Source organism: Nannobrachium achirus (assembly GCF_963921795.1).
Source record: "Nannobrachium achirus genome assembly, chromosome: 18".
Taxonomy (NCBI): domain Eukaryota; kingdom Metazoa; phylum Chordata; class Actinopteri; order Myctophiformes; family Myctophidae; genus Nannobrachium; species Nannobrachium achirus.
The window spans coordinates 29,217,644-29,235,420 of record NC_137825.1 but is presented as its reverse complement, the minus strand read 5'-3'; the positions used below and the strand labels follow the sequence as shown (position 1 = coordinate 29,235,420).

Genomic DNA, 17,777 nt, shown 5'->3' with positions numbered 1-17,777 from the left:
TACTCGGGGATTTATTTAATAATCGGACAGTCCGACATATAATAAACGCAAAAAAATATTTATCTAAAATATTTCAAGCGGCGCGCCGCTCGAAACTCTCGCGATATCCCACATTGTTGTGCACTTTGTCAGCAGCGGTCCTCCACCATTTCGCTGCGTAAAGTCTCCTCCCCGCAACCGCTACATTCTGCGCCGAAACCACTCTTCTCCCGGACCGTATTTTAACTTCTTCCCACGGACCTACATGTACCTCGTTGGGTACCGAGAGACGGTTTGGATCGTTAGCACCACGGATTGAGTTTGATTTTACGCGGATGACGACTCCTTCAGCAAGAATTTAGTAAAAGAAAATTGCTCGGAGATTTCAGGTAGGTGGGAACTTAAGATGGCGGCCTTGAGAGGGGAGGGGGGGTTGTGGAGGAAGTATTAAGGGGGGGCGCTAGGGGGGCTAATACTGAAAAGGGCCAGAATATAAGACTGCATCATTGCCCTTCGTTTTTTTTGCAACAGACAACTCGGAAACCTATGCATATTTTAAGTGTCGCTCCACGAAACGCCAAATGACAACTCAGACACATTGAACACATTTGATTTGAAATAGGTGAGAAGTTAACATGCCCCTGAACAATCTTACCTTCAAGTCACTGCTAAAGAGGCACCTGTGGGGTTCCCTAAGCCCCCCTAAGTGACCCTTTTATAGTCATTGCAAACATTCACATGGAACTTTGTAACATAAAAAAGTACACTTTCATGTGTTTCACAGGGAAGACTGGCTGCTGAAGTGTAACAGAATAATGCCATGTCTTTTTTTATTATTATTTGTAGCTTAGTGAGTTGACCCCGCGCTGTGACGTCACAGGCAATTGTTCCCATCAGCCGTGCATGTTGAAGCGGGGTTATTATAATAATAATGCGACTTTTTGGGGGGACGTTTTGATCCCCAGTAACTTGTTCAGTGTGTTGGACTCTCGCTAGCATTGGGAGCATTACATTACATAACTGCGGGTGGGATGGATGGATGGGGGCGCCTGCGCACCCAACCAATGCACCCACCACCACACCAAGTGACTGTTCTGTTGGAGCTCGCTGGTTAGCAAGTCATTTGTACCAGTGGTTTTCAACCAGGGGTCCGGGGACCACCAGTTGTCCCTGAGGGGGTTCCAGGTGGTCCTCAGCTAAATGATGGAAGAGTTTGTAACGAAAATGGACCCTAGATCTTTAACTCTTGAGTTGGGGGTGTAAAATGAAATCAAATGGACCGTTTCGTTTTACGCTCTTACAATAAGTCTACACAATTAGAGAAGGTAGAATAATTGATATGTTGATCAACGTTTGCCTGCTATCTCTCGTTCTCCTATCCCACTGATTCCCACATCATCAATACAGCATATCCAACGACAACAAAATCTAAGTTTTTTTCTCTGAGAGGCTAAATCTCATCAAACGGTGGTCCGCGGCTCAAATGCCGAGTATTTACTGGGCCCTTGATATGAAAAAGGTTGTAACCTATGAGTTGTAGCATCTACCAGACAGCGAGCTCCCAGCTAACGATAGCTAACAGCCGGCCAACTCAAATACCCAATGACCAGCACAGTGTTGTTGAACGTTTTAACCACGTCTAACTGTTAAAGGGGAACAGAACTCTGTGTCATTGTCACCTCGAGACGAGAATAGAAAGGCGGTCGCAGTTTGCTGTACAGCCGCCAATGCGTCGCTACCGACATACAAAAATGCCATTCGGCTTTTCGTTGTAATTCACAACATCATGTGGGCTAGGAGTAGCCACGGTGGCTAACATTTCCATTGATGAGTAAATTAAATGAATGAGTTGGAGGGGGCCCGCGCTTGGTCGCCGGGTGGGTGTAACGCCGAAATCGGTTAGCTATCGACCTCTGTGACGCCAGATGTCGCTGCTGACGAAACAATGAGAGCAACGGAGAATGAATGCTCTAAAAAGCAGCATTCGAGATTGGTTATTAGGTCACGTTCACTGTCGTATAAAGAACAAACCCGTGACAGTAAGCAAACCTCATAAGGCAAACCTCGTTAGGCGCACTGTCATCTATTATCTTGAAGTTGTGCAGCAGTATGGATTTTCCATAACAGTGACCTCTGGCGTCACATATCCAAGTAGCTAACCAGTTTGGGTGTATCGCCGGCTCTTAGCTTCAAAGAGCGTGCTGCAGAATTCTAAAGTCATGAAGAGTGTCGTACACGAAACTGTACGTCTACCCCACACAAGCTTAAAAACAAGGTTAGTTGCCTGCTCGTCCAAGCGGAGCAAAAATAAAACGACGAGCCCTCATTTGATACAAAGAACCATAACGATAGCATTAGCTAGCTAATATGCTAGCCACCTGGACACTATGCTCCTCGCGTGACGTGACAGGATACATACTGTACTGTACCGTCCCACACAGTTGCTAATATTTTGTTTACTAATATTTAACCAGGCACTGATCTGGCTTTACTACGTGAATTTGCCCAACCCAAGTAATATAGTGAAATCATTCTGCATAAACAGTGCAACGCATTCATTGGTGCTGCTATCCAACTAGCGTCCAGGTTCAATGAATTGTGGAGAGTTGTAGCTCATTTGTTTTCATGAATTGTGTCACCAACCGTAGTGTCTCTGTTTTGCAGAACATGTGGAAGGGACCCTAATCTCAGCATCCTGGAAGTAGAAAGCACAGAAGATCTGTGTCTCACACCACAGACAGGTGAGAAGTTGTCTTTCTGAAACGGATAACATGCATGCTAATCCAGAATGTACGGATCCACCAGACATTGCAAAGTGGTGGATTCAGACAATGCAGGGTCAATGGCAGAACATGGTAATTATGTGTAAGCAGTTAGGTTTCTGCTTGTGATATTTCATGGGTTGGCAGAAGTTGTTACTAACTGCAGCCTCTGACAGCTCAGTGTGTAAAGTTGTCTTAAGTTTTACTGCTTTAAATGGTCTCAATCATTCGTTTAACTTATGCTGTTAGTTACACCCTGCCTCTTTGTCTTTAAATGTTTAATACCCAATTTAAATATTATTAACTCCTCTAAGTTGCGTAACTGTTGCAAATATTCAACCCAAACACATTCTTTGATCAAAAGCCTCTGATCACAAATGATGAAGTAGTTTGAGTAATAAATAAACACATTATTTAGCATTTTTTTTGTTTGTTTTTGTTTGCACTCTTTATTAAATAGCATGGCATCTCTCAAGTGTTTTTCTTTTCCCTATCCCCCATATGTCCCTTGTGAACTCGGAACAAGTTGCCCATTACATCCCAACCTCTTAGTAACATCCTGTATCACCCCATCCAGGTGCAGTGTGTAGCCGGGGCAGCACAGGGGGAGGAAGCTCTGGGCAGGAGGTGGTGCAGCAGTGCGCCCCTCCGGCTGTGGATGTGCTGGGTGGTGACCCCCAGGCTGCACAGAATGTGGCTGGGTTGTCACCTCAGCATGCCCCGCAGCCGGTCGCAGCTGCCTCCCTCCTGGTCCCACGGCTCGCCAACACATCCACAGTGCCGCTGCAGGAGAGTGCCAGCTTGGCTGGTGCCAGGAAGACCCCTCCGACTGCCTCACTGGAGATTCTCTCGAACAACAGCGAGGCTAAGCTTCGCCCCCTGGAAGAGGGACCCACGGTGGAGATTATCGCCGAAGGTGTTCGAAGTGGAGGACCGCTGCCGTCGTCCCTCGTCAAGGACTGCAGTCTCTCTGCTGAGACACAAAGGGGACCTTCTCCCTCCTCTGACCGAACAGGGCGAGATTTGCATTACGGGTCGCAAACTGAAAAAGGAAGAAGCCAGACAAAGCAGACTGACTGTGTCCAAGATCAGGCTCAGGCGGCAGAAGTGGCTGGGGGATTGGTGGTTGTCACAACCTCAGGTGTGGAGGAGGGACAGTCCCTTTCAGACAGACATACATTGGAATATAAACAAGAGACTGGAGCAAACCAGGAACTTGAAGGAGGAGAGCACACAGTCGGAAATATCCTCCCACAGCCCCACTTTCAATCCTGCTCCACCACACCTCCCCTTGTCCCCTGCCCTAGTGCAGATAGTACAGTCAAAGACAACACAGAAGATAGTGGCATGGAGCAATACCCGACGGCTCCTCTTGCTCAGGCCGATCAGGGCAGCCATATACCTCTGTCTAATGCTAAGGAGCAATTGCACCAAAATTTGGAAGAGTCTTCACTCCCTGTATCCCTGTCAGACAATAGTCCTAGCAAACAAACTGACCTCTCGACACAACTTGGACTTAACAAACAGTTCTCGAATGATGACCAAGAGATGCTTGGAGAAAGCACCACAAACGTGGGAGGGAGCCTACTTCAAGATCCTTCAGTGTCAAATGAGAGACATGGGCACATTAAAGAGCTCATTGACAGTGACACCTCTCACATAGAAGCGCAACTCTCAACAGATGAAATACTTGAGACTCCAACGCTACCAGACACCAGTTCTGGAGTCTATATCTCCTCCCACAATGGAAGTTCCAACTCCAGCAGCTCTGCTGACAGGGGTGTGAGTGAAAACATAGAGAAGAATGAGCATTTGGAGTGGAATGATGCAGAGGAAGAGGCCACAACGGCCACTACCTTAGTCGACTCTTTCCAACAGGAGAGCTCCACAGAAACACATGGTGCTCCTTCCCACTTTGAGGCAGAACTAGTAGGCTCAAGCCAGGTTGTACAGTTTGAGGCTGAAACATGTAATCCTACTGACCACATCCACGCCATTGAGACCCCACTGATCTCTGAGCTTGTACATTCAACCGGAACACCAGGTATTGTGATTGTCAGGGAGGAGGCTCACATTGGCGGGGAATGGTCTGAGGTGCATGTGAATCAAAGTTACCTTGTACAGCGGGAGGACGGCAGTGTGTGTGAGGCGACTGTTGTCAATGACCTGAGCTCCGAGCTTTCTACTGGAGAACCAAAGATGTACGGCGAAAACCTTCAGTCGCACATCGAGATAGACTCCCAACCCATGGAGGTGTATGAAATTTGCCATTTGGTGGAGGAGGTGGCCGAAGAAACCATTTGCGTCGGTAGTGGCACACAGATGCCTCACTCCCCGGGCTATGAAGTGAACTTATTTAACGCGCTGCTGGACCACTCAGAGGAGTACGTGGACAAAGAGGAATTGGACTCCCACATTGAATCTTCCCTTCATGCAATTACAGATGGTGGTAGCGTTATCATTGCCCAACAATCCTTCCCCTCATCAGGCGACACAATTGAAACAGAGGTTTGTCCTAATGTTTCCCACAGCCTGTCCACACAAACGGTAGTCACTGTCGGACAGCACTTAGTATTAGATGCTAACCAAGTTGACGTGGTGGACTCGGGACAGGTTTGTGTAGTTCAAGCTGCTGTCCTTACATCAAATTCACCCTCTGTCCAAGAGACTGGTGTCAGTGTTCAAACGGTGTCACCTGGTTTGCAGTCAAATATAGCACTCTCAGATCAGGCAATGCACAGCGTTTCTGCTGCCATTCAAATGCTGCCTGAGAAACAGGAAGCGGAAGTAACAGTTCATTTGTCATCTCTTGTTCCCACGATGGAAGTAGTTGCACAGGAGGAGACAGTGGCAGATTCGTCCCTTCCTGTTTCTCTACCTGCTTTCCAGGCAGGGCAGCAGCAAACTCTAAATGTCACTGTTGTTAGTGCCACAAAGCCTGAGACCCATGTTTCTTCACCTGAAGGGACCAAAGAAAACCCTACTTTGACAGAGACTCCATCCCAGAATATTCAGAATGTTGCTTTGATCAGAGAGACCAAACCAGAGGACTTGCGTTCCACTCCCTCCTCTGGTGTCATAAATCCAAAGTACCTCCTTCTTAAACCAGGATGCTCTCCTCTTCTCAAGACGCCACCCTCTCTTATGGCACAGGTGTCTAAGCAGCAGAATGTGGCCGTCACGCTGACCAATGCCCATAGTCCTGGCTCCGGCACGGTGGCCGTCGAGTGCCTTCCCCAAACTGTCTCAGCTGCCGAGTCTGTGGCTGTTGGCAGCCAGAGAGATCAGCTGCAGAGTCCTGTCAGTGCAACCTCTGTACCCACTCCTCCGACCAAGGCACTGCAGCCTAGTATTGCCATTACGACCACCCCATCCCTGCCCCCTCAGCCTATACCAGATCCCCCCACACCTTCACAAAGCGAATCTGACAAAGAGGCCTTAATTGTGACTAAAATGTATACAGTGGAAGCGGGCCCAGAGCCACAAATTGTTGTCACCCCTGAAGCTAGCACCCCTCTTCGCATCACACAGCCCTCTGATGTGTCTGCTCCATCAGTAGAAGTAACAGACACACCCCCAGCTTCTGCTAGTGCTACTACCACAGCTGTTGTCAGCCAGTCTGAATCCCTCTGTCAGCATGTGGAGGAGGAGGGCGAGGAAGAGGAGGAAGAGGAAGAGGAGATGGAGCATAGCAGGTCACCAGGAGCAGCGGAGCACGGGGAGGCTGACCCGGAGCCGGACAGCAGTCCAGAGGAGGCCAGCGATGAAGAAGAGGACAAACATGATGACACAAACGAATCTGGCATGGTCACCCCCAGCCCCGTGGAGAAGGTAAGACCTAAAATAGAGTAAATATGGTCAATTCGCTGTTTTTATTTAGTCAAGACTAAGACTGTAACAACGCTGAGACAGCTACAGAATAGGAGGGAGAAGAAGCTTTGGGCAGGCTTTGATCTCAGAGGAGATTGCATATGGTGGGGCCCAAACAGGCAAGAACACATTTATGGTTCTTCTTTTTCATTACCATTGCTATAGGTATGAGTTGTGTGAGAATGGATGTCAAGCATCATCAGATAATGCTAAGTTGAACAGAGGATACACAAGGATTTGACTGTGTAGCACCTGATGGCTTTACGGCAATAAAAGTAGTTAACAGGTCATCTCCTGCAAATCCCTACATGCCTGTATAAAGCAGCTGTTTTATTAGATGCAGGAAAGGCTGTATTTCTACTCTGAAACCATCCAGTTCCTTGGTCATTAGTTTCTGTAACTGGGCAGTCTGGTTAATATATTATTATTATTATTTTTAAATCTGAATGATACATTAATTTAACCACATCCTCACTGAACTAGAGGCAGTTAATGGATGTGCTAGTTTGTCTGCTCTGACGAGGCACGCTGAGGAAAACACAAAAGCAATAAAGCAAAGCCTTAGGCTTGACAAAAATATATTTCACTCCCCCTTTTATTGTGCATTTGTTTTGTCATGCTGGCATGTTTTTGTTTCAATATTTAGTAAAAGGTGTAACGTCATTCTCCCAGGCATATTTCAATATGGTACTCTTTCTTTTTGCATGCACTGTAGTGCTCTTACCACAGATAAGTCTTTCTTTATCATTATTTATATTTAGTGTTACTTATTTTTATTTAAATGGCCGCATGCTAAGCCATCTGTATTTTCCAGCATGGAAAGGACAGCACAGACAGAAAGGCACTGTTGCTAAAGGTAAGTGGTGGCTGTGAGACACCCAGGCTAATATTCACAGACACATCTTAATTTGGCACTCTCACTCTGTATGACGTGTGGGGCACTGACTTAATGTCTGACTCTGTAATCGTCTGTATGACATCTTATAAGGATTGAGGCTTTGCATGCCATGGCAGCTTTGAACAGCTAGACACAGGAGATTGTTAGATGTCAGAATGATGTTGCATGTTCCAGCTACTGCTTTTAGCATTTGGCTTTCCTTTAACCATGCATGTCTGCCCACCCACCATTTTTTCATTTTTCTCATCACAGTCACATTATGCTATATCATAATAGATACAGTACATGTAAAATGTCCTCTTTGTTCTTCGCCCTTTGCCTTCAGGTACGACAGTGGATAGCAGACAGGGTTACGGGGAGTTCATCTCCTGTCTCGCCATCCACCTCAACTCCTTCCCCCTACCCAACATCCACCAGTGACTGGTCCACGTCGCAGAAGGGATCCCCTCTCCGAGGTCCACATGGCAAGTTCCTCTCTCCCTACTCCATGGGAACGGGTCCGCATGGCAAGTTGCTCTCTCCCTACACCACAGGAACTTTGTCATCATCCTCCCCGATAGACCAGTCGACTCCCCAACGACCCCGCGGGGAGAGACACACCGACATGGCAGAGCTGGCAAAACATGTGAGTGGGTTTCAAGACAAATGGCACTGACTCAACCTTTTTCCTCTGAAAACTGGTTCTTTCGGGTTCCATCATATTTTATATGACCGGTTCCTATAACGGTTCCTGGATGTTCTCATGAGCGTTCATTTGGCCCAGCTGTGTGCATTGCAAGTGACTGTAGTGTGGTGACTGGTGACGTCTCGCTACATGTGTGAGTGAAGTGGATACTCCCACTCAGAGCAGGCTCTACGCCCGCTGTACTGATCTGGGATCTGAACGCTAGTGTCTTTCTAGCGAGACAGAGCTAACATTAGCGCAGCAGCATATCGAACAGACAAAACTCCTCACAAGTGTGGTTGCACTTTATAATTGAGGAAAGTGCATGAAATCTCCGAAAAACTGTACCATTGATTCTGCAGCCGCTTCACTTTCTTCAGTAGACTAGCTAGCAATGTCCATTTCACTCGGCTTGTGTACTGCTGTTCATGGTGTTCCATATTACGGACACTCTCTCCCTCTCCCTGTCTGTCTTCCAGGGTTTGTACTGTACATGCACAATGTTGGTGTAACTAAGAGATATGCTGGAAAACGTTTTTATATACTGATTATCAAATGCGAGGCAATATACACTGCTCAAAGAAATGAAGGGAACAAAATGTTCCCTTAATTCTTTGAGCTTTCTTTGAGCAGTACTACAGTATACTATACTCAAATAAATTCAAATAAATTAAGGGAACATTTTGTTCCCTTCGTTTTTTTGAGCAGTATAGTTGCACGGCTGCAGCCGAAGGGAAGGTCAAATTGGCATAATGTAGATCACATACACTGGACAGACGACTTGCACCAGATCGGATCCACAGATTATGAAAGAGACATTTTCTCCCATTTTATGTGACAGGAAGCAGACATTGAACACCGTACCCAGTCGCTGAAGAGAGAAGGCTTCTGGTCCACGAAGCGCCTAACCCGGCTGACAGAGCCTGTTCGACCCAAAGTTCACTGGGACTACCTCTGTGAGGAGATGCAATGGCTGTCTGCCGACTTTGCCCAGGAGAGGCGCTGGAAAAGAGGGGTGGCTAGAAAGGTACAGTAAAGCAATTGTGACCGAGATTTTGTTTAGGACTTTAGCCTGCTATGCAAATAGTACACACAGCAAATAATGATGTATTTATAGGTGGTGCGGATGGTGATGAGACACCACGAAGACCTGAGACAGAGGGAGGAAAAAGCTAAGAGGGATGAACATGCTAAAATCAGGAGAGTTGCTTCTTCCATCGCAAAGGAAGTGCGGGCTTTCTGGAGCAGCGTTGAGAAGGTACAAACAACATGCTGACCTCACTAAATCTCAGAACAAATGGTATGCATTTATAAAAATGTTAAAGCATTTTCTTGGGGAAACAAAATTGTGCACCTCAAAAATAGGTCAAAGGTAGATGGTGTAGAATAGATTCTGTAGAATGTGTACCATAATTCTTCACAAGGTGTATGGAGAGAGAGAAATAGTTAACTGAAAATCTATTAATTCTATGAAATCTATTCGTTCTTTTGATTATCGTTTGAGTTGGAAATATTCACAGATTCCATGATCAATGGCTCATAAGCAAAACAACACAGATAGATGTCTCTTGACTATAGACTATAGACAACAAGCTGCATCTGTGTGCTTCTCTGTGCAGGGTGCACTTGTCTGTACAAATACCAATGTTATTTTTCCAGCTCAGAGGACAGCTCGTTTAGGTGACAAGTAGGTTGTAGCTTGTTGTCTGCATAAGGCCTGCTATGGTAGGAATTTTGCATGGGTGCATCAATGTTTGTTATTCATGTTCCGTGGAAGGAAATTAAAAAAGATTGAAGATTTGATCCTCGCATCTTCCTCAGGCCATACCTGTGTTATATTTAAGTGAGAGTAGCTAATGTGTTTGTCCCGCACTACCCAGACTCTGCCCCTCACCTCACGGGAGGGAATCCCTGTCAGGATTTCCTCCCGTTCTTTGTCGCTGCATTAGCGATTCCTTCAGGTTGGTCAAGGGCATCTGTCAGCAGGGGTGAGCAACTATGAGGAACAGGGTTTTCCTCTCCGTGTGCTACTTCCTCCTGAAGAAGCTCCTCATTGGCTCAACTGTTAAATCAATGAGAGGACACTACATTGAGTACACCATAAAAGATGCTATACTAAGTAATTCCTTTCAACTGGTTCATCATGTGTTTGCATATGAAAAATGTGTGAATAAAAAAAAAATACAAAGCGCTTGGAGATTGTCAGTTTCCTTTACAGCGAAGCGTCACCCAGAAGATTGTGTTGCGCTGCGTCGCCAAAATTTTACATTGGACCTGCGCCACAAGGAAGCTTCAGGTGGCTCTTCGGTGTGACGTAGCCACAAACTTTTAACCAGGGGAAAGTTTCGTAGCCACAAACTTTTAACCAGGGGAAAGTTTGACCTTGGACCCAGCCATCCAACGCAACGTCGGCAGTGGAACACCTATTATTGATTACAAAGGGAACTTTCCCTGGTGCTGACACAACGCAATACCCGATGGCTCCGGTGGAGCTCAGTCGTTAACTCATTAGAGGTCCACAACCTCCCAACGTGTCAATCTCTTTGATGTCTCTGTGTGCCCATTGACGCGTGTGATGCGTTATACAGTAAACTATACTGTACTGTAGCTACTGTACCAGGCTACCGCGGTGACGAAAAACACTCCATTTCCCAAAATGCAGCGCGAGATCACGCGACCGGGAAGTCTGTCTCCCTGATTCACTTCAGCGTAATGCTGCTGCACAAACATGCGTTTTTCTCCTAATCTTCCGTCCTCCACACAGGTGGTGCAGTACAAGCAGCAGTCCAGGCTGGAGGAGAAAAGGAAGAAGGCTATGGATCTCCATCTGGACTTCATTGTAGGCCAGTCAGAGAAATACTCAGACCTCCTCAGCCAGTCCCTCGCTCCCACAACGGGCACGGAAACTGAGGCATTGCCACCCCCAAAATCTGTCCCATCTGCTGTTGATGAGGATGGTGAGTATTTTGGCTTTCTATAAATCCTGTCTAAGGATTAAAAAAGCGACTTCCCTGTCTCGTGAAATGTTTTACAAGAACCAAAGCTGTCTTGTTTTTACAGTATTGTTCTACCAAGACCTTTCAATGGCACCATAGAATGTTTCTGAGAAAGGATAATGAACGTTTAAATTTGCATTTCCATTTGTGCACAGTTTGGTGCTCTTTGGCGGGAGGTTTAAACTGCCCATTTCGGGATTTTTGCCTATCCGTGCTAATCGTGCTCTATGTAGCCAAAGCATGGCTTAACGGTGTTGGTAGGAGCTAATGGTAGAGGCTACTCCAAAAGCGTGTCTTGAGATTGCACACAGGGTCATGCTTCTGTAGTCAATTTAATGTATAACCAAGGTGACATTTTGACTACTTGGTGGTAAATGAAGTCCAGGGTCCGACATTATCAAATGCCTGATTACCTTGGGCAAGTAAAAAATAACTGATGACAAATAAAACCTGTCTAGACCTGCTGCTGGAGGCATGTACCAGTTGAGCCAAAGTTTAGTTTTCATTCACAGGGCAATAACATTTTTTGAGGGGGCAAGTACATTGGATAAGCTTAGGGCAAGTAAGAAAAGAACGTAACAGCTGGACCCTGAACTATCAAAGCATCTATCCATTTTAACATGTTCTTCTGTCCAGCACCTGGGATTTAATCTTTTGAATGTGCAGGCATTGTAAATGTTTTTGCCTGTACTACTGCCTCACAGTCAGTCAGTGAATTTCCAATTCATGAATGGAAGAGTTGTCATCTATAGGCAGTTGCGTGTTAGCACATTGGGGTTGAGGCTTTTCAGGTAGGTAGGTCAGGTTCTCACCGTTGTATGTAAAATACAGTCATGGATTTGGTACTCAACTAAGCACCTCTATTCCAATGCAAAACATGTTGCCTATTTGGCTCCTTCGGTCATATAAATGGTAAATGGTGCATTTACATAGGGCTTTTTTTCTACAAAGCACTTAACAATGAGCATTACATTCACCCATACATTAACACAACAACAACTGAGGAAACCATGCAACCTGATCAGTGGGAGCAGCCAGAAGAAGCCAGGGATCAAACGGGAAACCTTCTGATTCCAATACGGCTGCTCTGCCTCCACTAACGCCCCCTGAAACAACTTGCAAAAGCAAGGCAGACATTTGTTTACCTTTTAGCAGTGGATAAGATATTGGATCTATGCACCTATGTTTTGAATCAAATATTGCAGTTTAGAGTTGCAGTTTAGAGTTGAATTAATATAATTCATTATGCCATCTTGAAACCACAGACATGTAGATTCGTCCGACCGAGCATTCTAGGTTCGAAAATGGCATGCTTTGGGTGATTTTGATTTTGGACATCCCTCAACCAATGAGAGAGAGAGAGAGAGCTCACACGTATCTCTTTCTCCTGACACTACTATTATTCCCTTCACAACAATACAGCTGTCTCATCCTACATGCCTTTACATTTATTTCAGTTTTATGTACACATTTCACTGTCAACTTGTGTTGTCCTCATGTCAGTGATATTGCAGTGATATTTACCTTATTTTGTGTTTAACCGAAGGGAAGGAAACAATTGATTAAATGGGACTCTCTTAAACACTGCATTTCACATGGCGGGTAGTACTTTAAAATGTCCCTCTACAACAAAAGAGCTGATGCCAAAATTGTTTCGGCACCAATATCAAAACATTTTCAAATGATGACTCAGCCCTACTCACTGGTGCTTTGCACTTATAGCATCTTGGCTTTATTTTAATTGATAGTCAGTCAATCTCAACACTCTTTAGCCGCCTTTGGTTCAGAGACTAGCCAAACCTGTGGGGTTAGCCCGCTCTCTCTGACACTACCAACTGGCATCAGTTCAGAATTGGCATGGAGGTAAATGCTTCCCTTGACACAGCGGCTAGGAAGAACTTGGCAGCTGTGCACTCCCTGTGTCCAACGGTGCAGGCCTGGCCTCGATTTATTATCTGGCAAGATCCCTGCTAGTGTTGGAGTGCAATACCATTATGCTTAGTCGTTTATGATGGAACAGTGTCACTGACGTCCTAGTCCTAGAATTATTTCACAGAAAATGCACTCAGTGTCACTAAAGTCCTAGTCCTAGAATTATTTCACAGAAAATGCACTATGTCAGCTAAATGCCTTACCAAGGCCAACAGGGAAAGGGCTTTTTATTGGCTTTCAGCTAGATGTACGGCCGGAACTCGAATAACTTGAAGTCCTCCCGTCTCCCCTCCCCACGCCAACACTTTCCCTCTTTTTACACAGACCGAGACTTTGAGCCTCCATGTGAGGAGGAGGACGATGAGGAGACCATCGATAAGGAGGAGCTGCAGGAGGGCAATGATGCCGATAGCCACAGGAGGGAGATTGAGCTGCTGAAGGAGGAGAGCATGTTGCCCCTGGAACAGCTTCTCAGCACCCTCAAACGCTCCCAGGTACTGACACTAATTGCGACTGTATGTCGCAGTTAACTATGAGAACCGGCACATCTTGTCAGTACGTCCTTCTGTAACGTCTGTAACGCCTCAATGTTGTTGACATTGTGACATCACCTCATCAAAGATCATCACCTATATCTCCATATATGGAGCTGACCTCTACATCTGATTCCCAGATGATGCCCTATTAGGGCAACCACACTAATAGAATCCCTTTTATGCCCATAAAAGGGGACAAGGACTGAGAGACAGATACTGACACGCACGGACGCATGTCTGGGGTCTCACAGCACACGGTTGGTTCTAGAGACTCCAACCTTTGTACACAGATAGCTCAGACTTTTGCCTATAGTGCCGCTTATAATTCTGTATGCTTGATTTTGTGTACGTTTTGGGTGAGAGAGTACTTACAGTAAATCTGTCGACATGCATACTTCCGCTGCGTTATCTACGTGCCGATCCGCTCTCCACTCCAATTTTGCTCCCGTTGGGGCCGCGCCACATGTGTAAAAACGGAAGCATTTTAACCAAAATATTGTAGAACCACAGAATGTCTTGACCCGACGTGATGTTTGGTAATAAGTGGTAACAGTCTGTACTGGTTCTGCTGTCTGTCGGCAACGTTACATCGTGGTCGCAAGGATACAGATTTAACCACATGGATTCGGACCCGGTATCCTCTCGCTCCCAGAGTAATTATAACAAAACACACCCGCTCATATGAGCCGCTGAGCTAAATCAGCTCTTCTTATGTGCCTCGCTGTCTTATGTTGTGTTGTTGCTGCACTCGTCTTGCTGTTGGAGGAGAGGCGGCGTGTGAGTGACTGTGTGCGTGCATGTGTGTGTGAGAGGAGTCGAGGCGTCCTCTTCACATGGTTGCAGCGATGTTCCTTGGTTGCAACGACGTATCTTTTTTTCCCGTTTCTTGATAAAATATATTTCTTATTGGGACCCATGGTTTGAGAACCGCTGTCATAGAACAGAGGAAAAGTAATTTTCCTCACTACTGCCCCTACGGTTGACAATGGTGGCCGCGGGTACTTCTTGCTACGGACAAATCTTGTACATTCATTTGGGAGCTGTACGTAAAGGTCTGTGTACCTCATATGGAAAATTACGGACTGGGAGAAAGACTAAATCTCTCTCAACCTCAAATATATTAATAATGAATTTCCGTCCTGCGCGATCTCGCCCTTTGCGTGACCACGTCCTTTAGGGCAATGTCGCTTTTCGCCCTTAGGCGTCTTACTGGTATATATACAGTATACAGGCAAGGAGATTTCTGCACGCTTCAGCCAACAGCTGGTAGAAGGACTCGTCGGTGCTCAACAAGGACAAATTGTATTAAAAAGAATACTATCAGGGCACTTCATGAATGAAGTGCCCTGATAGTATTATTTTAAATCTTTAGTGTATGTATATATATATACATACTGTACACTTCGATCCTCCAAACAGCAGTTATTGTCTTGCACTTGCTCATGTGGCTTTTAATGCAAGGCCGTAAAATGATATATGTATCTTCCTCAGGACTCTGGCTCAGAGGGAGAATGTTCTGAAGGAAGTTCATCCACAGTGGAGGAGGAAGATGGGGAGTTCAATGCCAATGAAGAGGATGGTAAGTGTGATCCCAACAAATGTTGAGATGGTCAAAGTTTTCTTGAGAAGACAAGCTCTAAATTTTAATCATGTCATTGTGAGTAGGGAGAGAAATATCCAGAACTAACTGCCTAATCCGCTTTTCTCCTTTATTTTCAGCCGAGGACGAGGAAGACACAATAGATGCCCAGGAGAAGGTGGAGGGGAACGTAGACCACGCAGAAGAGCTCAATGATTTGAACAGAGAAGGTAGTATATTAGCCGATTGTTGTGTTGTTTGTATATGTTGTGTGTGTGTGTGTGACGTCAGAGCAGAACTCAGTCAGCGACAGAGAGATGGATAGGGAGGTAGGTGTGCGAATTCAGACCACAGCTCGTTCAGCGAGAGACTGATAGAGGGAGACGGAGATTCAGTGTGTGTGTTTGTGTGTGTGTGTGTGTGTGTGGGGGGGGGTCCTATTTCACCCATGCAATAACCCGGCTTGTGATGAGTACCCAGAACTGAACACACATGATAGACATGTCACAAAGTGGCACAATGTCAGTTCAGTAACCCTGGTAATATTGTGTAAAAGACCACATAGTTTGCTTGCAATATGTATCTCCCTCCCATTTTTTAAGTCATGTTTGGAGGTCAAATAGACCCCGGTAATATATTTATTTTGTATTCAAGGGTACTACCTTATCTACTATTGGAGGGAAGCCTTAATACTGTGCATTTATGTACTTTAATGTACATGAAAGTTATGTTCTAGTGTCATCTCTGAAACACCAGTCACTGAGCAGAAGCAGTATACATGTATTTTCCCCCTGTGCAAATGCATGACAAGAACACACTAAAACCCTGCCATGTTACTTGCTCTCAGGTGACATGAGCATGGAGGAGCTGCTGGAGAAATACAAAGGAGCATATGCCTCTGACTTTGAGGAGGCCTCCGCCTCCAAAGCCAGTTCAGACTCTGAGGTGTCTGGAGACGAAGAGGTGGAGACGGAGGAAGATGAGAGTGATGTGGAAAACAACACCTCCTCCTCAGGTATTTGAAACCAATGTTTGTTTATCTGGTTTGAAGACTTGTCTGAAGACTTTGGTGGTGCTTGAACAACCTTAAACCCAATATGTAAATTGTTGAACAGGGTCCCTCAAGGGTCTGTACCTGGCCCCCTCCTTTCCCACACCATTTCTCTTTAGCAAAAATAGAAGATATACAAACTCATAAAGCATCACCTTGTGATGCCTTGTGAGCTTGTAGATTTGCTTTTTTCACCAAATGTTCGCCTTTATTATTATGAATAGAGACGCTAGGACTTGTGTGGTTAAGCCGCTACGTTGAGTCCACATTTTCACCCGCTGCCCCCTTGAATTCTCAGAATCACCAGAAGACAGCGAGGAAGATGACGACAGTGTGAAGGATGAAGAGGACAGCCTGGACGAGGAGGAGGAGGAGGATGATGATGATGACTGTGGAGACGAGGGTATGGAGGTGCTGCTGAAGGAGGGAGACAACAGCCCTCCCTCATCCGGCCCACGGCCCAAGAAGGAGATAAGCCACATCGCTGCCACTGCGGAGAGTCTGCAGCCTAAAGGCTACACTCTGGCCACCACCAAGGTTGGTCTCAGCACTGTAACGGATGAGCTGAACAGGAAGGCTTTTGTTGTACATGACTTGGCAGCAATGCTCCAATTAATGATGCAATTGCGGCTCGTTGTTATAAGCAAGACCCAGCAGGAGATGGCCCGTGGCCCGTTTTGAGTCGGGCTGTTTATTAAGGCAAGCAGGTCTTAATTTAGTTTTTTAGTTTTTCTTCTTCTCATTTCCTGTAGTTCTTCCCTAAATCTAATTTCCTGCAGTTCTGCCCCAAGTCACATCTAACAACTGGGGTCTCCTGTTGCTAAATTGTATGTTTGAGTGTAGCTCAGTGCTCTGTGTCATGTGAAGGTTTAAGTCTAGTTCATACTTTGATGCACAACTACATCGCTCACCAGCATCTATTGGTGGCACCGGGGTAAAGTTAGGAAATGGGGTTTGATTCCTCCATTGTGCCTCTGGCCTGGCCGGACACGCCAATGAACATTTTGGTCAATCTGTTGACTGGCAGGTAGTGGACCAGCGAGGGAGGGATAGCGTGTTCTTCTGCACGTTATGCCCTCCTGGTGAAACTCCTCATTGTCAAATGAAAAGAAGCGGCTGGCTACTAGTGATGTGTCGTTCATGAGTGATTCGTTCATAAGAATCGAATCATTAGCATGACTCGTGAACGATTAGTTCAAATCCCTGAAATGGGTCGTTCACACTTTCGTTCACACCCCCGCCCCTCCCCCTAATAGCCCCGTCTGGCAGACAGGACGCAACGGCGGGCTGTACTCGCGACTAATAAAAACGCTCCCGTGATTGTGTTTTTCACGGGACGATCACGCTATGAACAAATCTTTTGAACGAATCTTTTGAACGGATCATTACCGTGAACGAAATGATCCGTTCACTGAAATGAACAGGATTGCCCATCACTACTGGCTACTCCATGTGTATCGGAGGAAACCCCTACACCCCTCCCAAGACCAACAATTAGTTGTTGGCAGCA

At 45.9% G+C, this 17,777-nt stretch overlaps 1 protein-coding gene across 1 annotated transcript in view; it reads left to right on the top strand.

Moving 5' to 3' along the window:
- Positions 1-183: 183 nt before the first annotated feature.
- The window catches only part of srcap (Snf2-related CREBBP activator protein), a 43,641-nt gene continuing 26,047 nt past the window's right edge, over positions 184-17,777 (top strand). The window contains exons 1-12 of the mRNA XM_080746878.1: positions 184-368; positions 2,644-2,720; positions 3,319-6,572; positions 7,835-8,134; positions 9,015-9,200; positions 9,291-9,431; positions 10,938-11,130; positions 13,426-13,595; positions 15,129-15,216; positions 15,357-15,446; positions 16,064-16,231; positions 16,566-16,804. Of these exons, the coding sequence (XP_080603004.1) occupies positions 4,089-6,572; positions 7,835-8,134; positions 9,015-9,200; positions 9,291-9,431; positions 10,938-11,130; positions 13,426-13,595; positions 15,129-15,216; positions 15,357-15,446; positions 16,064-16,231; positions 16,566-16,804 (4,059 nt within the window). The 5' untranslated portion in view covers positions 184-368; positions 2,644-2,720; positions 3,319-4,088. The remainder of the gene's footprint in view (positions 369-2,643; positions 2,721-3,318; positions 6,573-7,834; positions 8,135-9,014; positions 9,201-9,290; positions 9,432-10,937; positions 11,131-13,425; positions 13,596-15,128; positions 15,217-15,356; positions 15,447-16,063; positions 16,232-16,565; positions 16,805-17,777) is intronic.